Source organism: Amphibalanus amphitrite, unplaced genomic scaffold (assembly GCF_019059575.1).
Source record: "Amphibalanus amphitrite isolate SeventyFive unplaced genomic scaffold, NRLGWU_Aamphi_draft 000901F_arrow, whole genome shotgun sequence".
NCBI lineage: Eukaryota > Metazoa > Arthropoda > Thecostraca > Balanomorpha > Balanidae > Amphibalanus > Amphibalanus amphitrite.
Genome location: NW_024882395.1, coordinates 85,258 through 94,898, shown reverse-complemented (window position 1 = coordinate 94,898; position 9,641 = coordinate 85,258). Strand labels below are relative to the sequence as shown.

General features: G+C 47.2%; 1 protein-coding gene across 2 annotated transcripts in view; it reads right to left on the bottom strand.

Annotated features, from left to right (window-relative positions):
- Window positions 1–209: 209 nt before the first annotated feature.
- LOC122367859 overlaps window positions 210–9,641 on the bottom strand; it is a 54,803-nt gene continuing 45,371 nt past the window's right edge. The window contains exons 1-6 of one of the 2 annotated variants that reach the window (XM_043341333.1): window positions 5,849–6,364; window positions 5,215–5,354; window positions 4,325–4,995; window positions 3,854–3,981; window positions 2,278–2,481; window positions 210–1,726 (exon numbers count right to left, since the gene is read on the bottom strand). In XM_043341333.1, the coding sequence (XP_043197268.1) occupies window positions 495–1,726; window positions 2,278–2,481; window positions 3,854–3,981; window positions 4,325–4,995; window positions 5,215–5,354; window positions 5,849–5,924 (2,451 nt within the window). In that variant the 5' untranslated portion in view covers window positions 5,925–6,364 and the 3' untranslated portion in view covers window positions 210–494. Of the gene's footprint in view, window positions 1,727–2,277; window positions 2,482–3,853; window positions 3,982–4,324; window positions 4,996–5,214; window positions 5,355–5,848; window positions 6,365–9,641 lie in introns of those variants that run through there. The other variant, XM_043341332.1, reaches the window with a different exon arrangement.

The window sequence follows — 9,641 nt, the reverse complement described above, 5'->3', positions numbered from 1 at the left end:
AACTCAGCTGGTGTGCTCTAATAAGAGCATTAGAACTTCTTCTGTGCGATATGAGAACACCGGCATCCGGCGAGTACACTGCATGACGAGATTTGTGCATAATGACAGGCTTGCTGCTGCTATTACAATCAGCAACAGCAAATGCGCTCCGCGATGCCTAACAGCTTGACCATGCTTCACCTTATCATATCCGTCTGTACAGCCACATCAACTGGTCAGTTGGTCTCTTTGTGAGCAGCACACAACAAAGGACATTCCACATGCACGCGGACCTTGTGACAAAGCGAACGCATCAGTCTCCGTGCTTGCTGGACATTAGTAGCGTAAGACATCAGGGTTCAATAAAAGACAAAACGGTCAATGCTACACAAGTCATTGGCGGGGCACGAATTAGGGCCACCCAAATGACTCGGTTCAGCCATGGCTTCCAGTCGTCACGGCAACACAGGCAATACAATGTAAAAACCTAGCTAACCAAACAAGTGCATTAAAGCTCAGTCCGGCGGCTCTTCGCCTTCGCTCGATTCTGCGATCGCGGGGGCCGGAGCCGGCGCGACCGCGTGCGATTTTCGCCGCGGTTTAGTGCGATATAAGGAGGCACGTCTCTGTCCCTGGGCCGGGAGCTGCGGTGCAGCCGCTCCTTCGGCCGTTGAAGGGCTCGCCTCGGCAGCGTCGAGGTCTCGCAGCACGGAGGCGGCTCGCGACGGCCGACGCTGCTGGTCTATGCCCGGCAGCCCGCTCTTAGCCGGCGTCAGCGGCGGTTGACCAGTGTCGATGGCCTCTTGTCCCGGGGCGCCTTGAGCTTCCGGTTGACTTTCATGCTCAGCTTCATCTGGTTCGCTTTTGGGTGACGGCGTTTGTGACTTTTCCCTATAATCGTCTTCATCAGGTGCGCTTATCGTTATTTTTGGTTCCGACCACTTCGTTGGCATGCCATGAGAACTTGATGCGGTCGCTCCAGACGGATGGCGCACTGATGGGCTGGTTTGTTGAGACCGGCCGCCGGGAGGGAAGGATGAACGCTTTTGCAAGTCCCTATCTGCGACAGAACTTCCCCGTCGAATAACTTCGGACAAACTCTTGAACTGCTGCATCAATACTGCTTCCTCGTGTTGATGCGACACTGCGGCAATAGCCTCCGACATTAGAGCCAGACTAGACTTCCTTTGATGCATTCGAGGGAACTGAGGGCGAGGACGCCGGTGGTCACTGTCCGTTTTCTCTGTCGTAGACGGGGCAGCTTGGAACGCATCCCTCCTACGCTCATGCTTTTTCAAGTACGTCTGTGATATGGTCATTGGAATCGGTTCACCATACAGCTCGTGTCTGACTATAAAGTAGACGTCACGGATGTAAATGTCCGAGTTTAGGATAGGCGGCATTGCTGGGATGTAGGGGAGTTTCCCACAGAGCCATAGCAGTGCTGCAAATACCCAGTCAATCAGGGCTACAAAGGCAATACCAAGAATGAAACTGAGTGACCCAAACACCTCTGAGATGAAGTCACCCCAGCCGTATGCTGGTCTATTTCTGAATTCATCCATTTCATTGGACACGATAAAGATCAAGTTATGGCGTTGTTCGTTGCTGAAGATGGCCGGTTTGACAATACCCATAATCTTCACCAGGATATTCAGCTTCTCGCAGCCTTCTGTACATTCGATGTTGCAATCGCTGGTATTTCCTTGAAAAACACTCTGCACTGCATCACGGCTTCTGAGAAATTCTGAAAGATAAAAGGGTTACTTGAATGGCGCAAGTGAACAACATTCTTATCTAACAAATAACAACGATACCTATTTAACAACCAGCAAAAACATTTTCGTCGATCTAATCCATGAATGGATTGGACGATGTACATACCTATATGAAGCTGAGCTCCCAGTGGCCTAAAGTCACCCACTCAATTTTCCAACATACCTAACTCTTCCAGGGTCGGAAAAGGAATTCTGCGCCAATTTTGGAAAAAAAAAACTTTCGAGTGCTGTCAGATCAGAGAAGCTGTTTGTTAAGAATCCAATCTAAAATTGCATAAATTTCCTCGGCCCTAAGACTGGAAGCTGTTTCACATACAGCTTCACATACGAGCAATACAATGCAACTATGCGATGGAAACAAAATGTCGAGGCTGGGAGATTATCTGAGGGACAGCATGTTGTATTTTGAAGATAGTAAAATCGAGATATAACTTGCGTCCTTTTCAAATGTCTGGATTTCTCTATTCGATCGTGCAGTGCAGTTTGCATTACGCATGGGGAGCTCAGTGCAACAGCTTACCTTCGGATGTGTTGCAAAATGGTTTATTGATCAAACCACGTGTAGAGTTTCGGTCCATCCACGGCATCAGACAAGTGAGGTTTTGATGGGTAACCACCTTCTTAAGGATGCATGCTTCCATGCATTCGACATGGGAACCAGGCGAGGTGCTCCTGTCGTAGCTCTTGCAGTTTTCTAACCGCTCATTCTTAATGGTTTTCTCGACTGCAAAAAAATGCACGGTGTTAAAAATACACAACACTTAATCAGACCTTAGGTGGCGCGACAGGGAGGCTGAGGATTCATTTAGTTCCCCGACCAATGTATAGCTCAAATCCCTGAAAAATTGCAGCTATTGATCAAACCATACAAATCAATTACTTTTTGCGATTTAGGCTTCTATTCTCAAGACTAGATCATGATCAAAAGATGGATCGAAAACATCTTCTGAACATGCAATTATTTTTTGGTGTGGGTGTGGGGGGCTTTTGACGAACGGCACCCGGGCCGACGCCGACAACTTCGTATCGGGGTAACTTTGTCAACAAGATGGTCCCACAGTCGCAGCGGCCTATCCATGCATATTGAGATGAGTCCGTTTTTGTACTACGTAATACACGCACGCTTAAGTGAAATAACTTATCTTTTACACGTGATTTTTTTTTATATTATTTAAGCTCAATTACCAATGCTAGTCGTGTTCAAGATCATTTAAAAGTCATAGTCGCCTAAGTAAATATCCTCTGACGTGAGAAGCTAGGTGGTCCCATTCCTCAATGCGGTGAGGGACCTGCAGTTGTACGGCTTGGGGCTGCATCACAAACACTTGGGCTGCACGGCTGTATCACCAACATAAGCCGTTGATCTTCAAAATAAGTTGGCTACACTATCAAGGCTAAGGCTTCGCTGGTGTCTAAGGCTGCCTTGAGACTCGGACAAGTGTTGAAATATTATGACCTTTGCTGGACTCATTGAGGACGGCGTCGGTCATTGTGGGCCTCCCGGTCTCCCGTAACCCAGCGCGGACACTTACAGACGGCAGTCGTAAGGCGAGAGTAGGAAGGTCCCTTATCCAGTCAGCGTGCACCCTGATCCGAGCATGTCGCGGGAGCATCACGAATTATAATGAGCACAAGCACCAAGTTTCTACCCTTTCATTGAAGGCCCCTTTCAGATCAGAAGCAACCCTGAGGCCAGAACAAACCCTTAGGTGCCAAAAAGACCATCTTAATAACCATGAGCTTCAAGTTGGATGATATTACTGACATAAATTTTACGTCATAATTCATAACCGTTATTTAATGTCCATCATTGAGTTCCGGGAAGTGCTTGATTGCATAAACTGGCACCTTGAATGATGGTTTCAGAATCCCAACGGATTTATTCGTTCGGATTTTACGAAAAGGAACCACCCACCTGTTGAGGAACTACTGCCCGGAGCCCCTCCTCCTCACTTTAGCGCCTGCCCTGCAGCGTTTCCTGTCATTTGCTGATTATTTTGACCTTGACGCTAGAACGCAGGCCCAAAATTGGAATATATGATTTTCCAAGTCCGCAGCCTTGCAACTACTCACAACCCGTGGGCAAGAGAACTCACTTCTTCGAATGTGGAGTATGCTGGTAGTGTCCAGTGGGATTCGGTATGGCTGAATCAATGTTGCACCGGGGATGTCGCTGAATGTGCGATTTTCGTTCACAAACACCAGCAGGTAGGAAAATTCCACCCTGAAACAAAAGCAAACGATGCATGATCATGACGCCGAGTTGCTCAGCCGAGTTGAAAAAAAAAACATGAAAAGCCGTTGTCGATTCGGGGTTTCAAACTCAACCCGTCCGGATTTTACATCCACAGCGGAACACCCCGTTTTTATCCGGCTAGTAAGGTGCCGCGCAATGCTTTGAAAAGGCAAGTCACCTATCCGACGATGGTTAAAAAAAAAAGCGCGCGAGATGCCGGGCTGAAGTGGGTCGTGCATGCGTTTTGCGCTCGCCCGTACTTACCCGCGAGAGGCGCACGAATTTTTCCCCGCTCGGAATTGATTTAATGAGCCAACCGGCGTATTCTTACCTGTTAAAAGTCATCTGAAGCTGATATCTCTGGTTCAACTTTTTTCCTTTTTCGCTGTCTGCTAGGGTGTAACTGGTGCATTTCATTCCAAAACGTGTTATAAATGCATTGTTCACGATAACTTTTTGGGCGGGCTTATTCAGGTTAATGTTGTCAACAGAAGTAAAGTCACTTGTAAAAAATTCTTCCATATCTCGGGATACATCTTTTAGATATTGCGACAGCGTGGAGTTGTCTTGCTTCAAAATATCAATGTTCTTGTAAATTTCATCGTAAGAATCGACATCACCTTCTCTGTCAAGCTCAAGCATTTTTAGTGAGAGAAAAGTTCTAAACCAGGTATAGACTTCTAGAAGATCGTTGGGATAATCGGATGTGAAAAGCTTCCCTGCGAAGGTCATGCATTCTGTATGTAGTGCCAGCGAATGTATCTTTTCTTCTACAGGTTCATCTTCGTGTGAGTATTTGCTAGCGTACAAACACTTCATTGCTCTGATATAATTCTTGGAAAAGTCATGTGAGTTGAGCGAAGTGGTATCAAGTTTTCTTAGATAATTCGCTCTTTTCGTGTGAGCTTTGAAGTCCAATGTTTGAATCGGGTCAAACGGTGCTACTGGGCAAACTGTTATTTGCAAGTTTTCCTTGCTCACTGAACTGGTCGCCTTGAATTCCTGCAACGAGATTACGACATCAGTTATATTAGTTTGAAACCAAGTTACAGGACCGATAACAATCGGTGAATAACATCAAATCAATTCATCGTCATTACACTATCTAATCTAATCGATGAATTATGTCGAATTAGTTCATCATCTCATAACTACTTGCATAACTAATCTTTATGGTTGCGTTGGTTTTATTGTGTTTTACCGAACAATTACAATACTTACTTGTAATATCACATCAGAATCAAGGCGATTCGCCGAAACGATTAGGAAGTAACAACAACCAACGAAGCACGCCATAATTGCCATGGTGCGAGGTATCTTCTTGAGAATGTAGTTGCAAAAGCGTCTGATGTTTGCTTCACCTGAAAGCAAAGGGTTCTTTACGAAAACGTAACGTAATTTTTACATTGAATTTGATCATCAAAGCTGTTAAACCTAGGCAACATTATGCTGTGTAATGTGTATACCTATCTCTATTGTGACCAGAAATCAGTTTTCGGTGTGTTTGTGCGGAAAAAGAGCAAAATTATGTGTATTATTTGAATCTACTATCTGTCTGGATACAATTCAAAACGCTAGCATTCCTACTTTTGTTAGGTACATTATTTTTTTTAAATAAATGATTTAAGTCCATCTAATGACAGTTATGACTAATCAACAGAGAGCACTTGAAATATTTGAGTGTTCAAGCGAAGCAATTAGGCATTCGCTTGATTTATTTAGTTCATGGAAAAGTACGTTGCGAAACAATGAAGGCGGCTAAAGTTATGATAAGGCTCATCTTCGTGTGCGTTAGTACTTATTTTAATTGCAAGTTTCATATGACCTCACTTGATAACTTTGAGGTTTCACTTACTGCTTTCTGTGGCAGTTTTATATGTATCCGACTCTTCAGGTATTACAGCATTCTTCACTGTCGAGCTTGACATCATGTGAAAACCGTTGAGTTTGAATCGCTAAACACATAACTTCATCATGTTTCCATAATGCCCGTATAATATCACTATGAAAGCAATTTGTGCAACATTTTAAGACCTTGAATCAAATGGTATGCCCACACATGTTTTATGTTCGACTAATTTAGTTTAAAACCGCCATTAAGAAGCTACTATCTTCGGTTTTAATTTTGTCACAGGTACGTCGTTATAGGTGACAACAATTTTCACCAGACAGCACAAATTACTTAACGCACACGCCTTAAATAGAAGCTCAACCTCAATTTTGCAAAAGCAAGATATGTTCATAGTGCATTTGTACGGGAGCATTGAAATCGGGTTCAATATTTTGGCGATAGATGAATTGTTAGGAGACAAAGGAGACACTAGCTTTGATCAAAACTTGAAATAAAATGAAATACAAAATCAGTACCAGGAAAACCCCATAACAGGCAAGGGCGGCGCCACCGTGGGGGCAGTGGGGGCAGACTGCCCCCACTGGCAGGAGGCCGTGGGGGCAAGACTATGTTTTTGCCCCCACAAAATTTGGCTGATGTATGGGAACAGAAGACCGGTGCAACATTCATTATAGGCGGTTATAATAGTACGCCTGTTTTTGACGGTCCTCGTATCAAGTGCGTCAGCAGAACGTTCGTTCTCGGACCGTCTGTCGCATTTCTCCTACTCCCACTCATTCTCCTACTCATTTTCATTCACCAAAAGGCTGCCCTCAAGCTTAGTCTCGAGGAGGTTGAGAAGCAGTTTATCAAAAGTCGGCCAGAGAAGAGATCACCCTCTTTTGGGAACCCTTAGACTGAGACTGAGCTCAGAGAGGTATGACTAAATGTGATAGGTATGTATATCCCGGGTTATCTGGAACTGTATGTGGGTCGCCCTAATGGAGCTTATTCTCGTACCTATATCAATCGTATGTGAGAGAATCGCACATATACACGTACTACGGGGAAAAGGAGAAATAGGTACTGACTATAGTTTTGAGGAACACACCATTTTACATCTCAACGAATAACATAACGTTTTCACAGGTTTGTGTCTCGCTATCTATAGTTTTATACCTAGTTTTATTTCGGCCGGGCCCGGGTGTAATCCTAACCACCGCAGCCCGGGGGTAGCCCTCCTCCCCTGTTTAACTCCGTTAGGGGAAGCCGGGGGAAGCCCGGGCGCGGGGGAAGCCCGGCCACCCCGTTTCCGGCTAAATTATTCACAATAAAATGCTCAACTGTTTGTCCTATCAGCGTTAGGGTGGCACTTAAAAATCAATTTTTGATTTTTAATGCGTGCGGGTGGTTTTCCGGTTCCATTCCCGTAAAAAATAAGGGAGGCAAATTTTTATGGGAAAATATTGATGTTTAGAGGTCGCGAATCAAGGTCAAAATTGAGATTTTGGTAGCATATTTCAATATCATTAAAATCGCTTCTGAGTTTCCTATTACGCTATAATCGGATGATAATAAGGCATTTCTTAGTCATTTTCATATTGTTTATTGATATTCCATGCAGCTTCGGCCACGCCAGAACGCTGGTCTATGTACTCCACTACTCCAGTTCCTCCTCTTTAGTAGATTATTGGCGCCTCATTGGAGGGAGGGGCATCATGGGCAACGGGCACCCAGATCACTTTGTATGTAGCCTGGTTAGCAATTGCAGTCGATCTTCGGGTGTCAGGTTAGCGTTTTCTGTGATCTTTTTAACGACATGGAGGAAGAACTGGCGCTAATCTTTGTCTTTCATGAGTGCCAGTCCAACATCAGCGCCATATCGCGCCTGGTGAAGTCATTCACCACCCGCAGCTCCCGGACTACACGAGCTGCGGTTTGGTAGCTGCTGTCCTCCCAGTGGCCTTGGTCATTGATGATGAGCCCCGCGTCCAGGTCGTGTATCCTTGAGAGCTTTTTGAACGATGGTGTGAGGAAGCTCGCCAACGTCTCGGTCGCGAGAGCGGCGTTCATAGTGCCCACTAAGGACTTATGGGGCGGGTCCCCTCTCCTACAAGTCTATATTGCCCGCACCATGTCTTGATTGAGCCCGAGGGTCGGGGTCTAAAAGCTCCAGAGTCACCAGCCGATCCCTCAATTACTACAGGTGACGGCCGAAGACCGAGACTGTCGTCTTCGACAGCTCCTTGTCGGGGTAGGTGCAGAACGAGTTCACGAAGGTCAGGTCCAGAGCCGGCGCAGTGGCAGTAGAGTCCCAGACCAGGCGGCGGCGGCGGCGGCGAACTTGCAGGCAACGAACAGCGCACAGCGTGTGATGACCTGGGCCTCGGCCGCCGTCAGCCGGAGCCGCTCCCTGAAGAGGAAGGCACCCACGGTACGGATGGTCTTTGCCATCCACCTAACTCAGTGGAGTACTCTGAGGCGGAGAAACGGATGCCGTGCTTGGAACTCCACCGAGAGCAGTTACGCAGAGCTCCAGAAGTTTTCGGTAGTCTTCCCGGAGCTAGGCATAGTCCAGCGATGGAAGCGATGGAAGCTGACCAGCAGCTTGTCCCACTCCGGAACGGCGTCGACGGCGAACGCCACCGGTGTGATCCTGTCAATGAAGCATGAACTCCCACCCGCCTTTGAACCTCTTAAACAGCCGGATGTAGAGGCCGCTCGAGATTCTACGGCAGGTGGAGAAGGCCTTCTCTAGGACCAGCTCTTACACGTGGTGCCGGCAGGCCGGCCAGCTGGAGGACGGGCCGATCCAGCTTCTGCTCGATAAGGGCTAAAGTACCGTTCACCAGCATGCTGTTCGGCGTCGTGGCGTCGAAGCAAAAGGCCGCAGTTCCGCTTCTCCAGTTCCTAGCCCCCCAGCGCTGTGAGCATGGCCTCCTGTGCTTGGATGGAGGGGAGTTTGGGAACGGCGAGGAGCTTGGCCACCCTAATCCCCCCCCCCCCTCATCACCAGGACCTAGAATCGGTCGACGCTCCTTCTCTCGCGGTTCAGCCGGAGTCGTATCAGAAGTTCCGTGCCGCAGTTGATAACAGGTTCACGTGTTCTTCACATATTACGGTTGGGCAGTTTGGCCCGGTCGAGGCCAGTTCACTGTTGGGGACGTCCGCTCGCCCGCATGCGCTTGGGAGTGTGAGTCGACGTTTCTCTCTCATGGTCGCCATCGTCAAAGACGTTCCCTCCGTGTGCGCGCCGCAACGGCCGGGTAAGTCTGTTGCTGGCACTGGCACTATGTAGAGTCGGAAGAAGCGCCCACGGAAGAACATCCCGAAAGCACAATAAACCAGTGCAGCTCAATGCCCACTCTCGCCTCTGCTTTCCCCCGCCGGCGATAGGCTGACTCCAACTTCTTCACATTCTCTTTGACAGAAAAGGAGCATGTCTCAAGAACCGATAGAACTGTGGGGCTCGTCCTCCCTTTGGAACAGGAGAGACCGTTCACTCCTCACACTTATAAGAGGATATGACCTCCACTGTGAGAAGGCACCGGTCGCAGGCCAAAAACAGGCCTGACATGGGTAAAACAGCCCAGATCAGACCTGTCTTGGCCTGACCTGATCGACCGGAAGTGATGGGATAAGCAATTGTTATACAAATAAAGGTCAAAATACGTCGGATATGACGCTTAATGACCACATATGCCATTCCAAACAGGTTTAAAGTAGTTTCCAAAAAGTTGATTTTTTCCCCAAAACTGCCAACTTTGACCTCAATTCGCGACCCCTAAATATCAATATTTTTCAAAATCATTTTGCA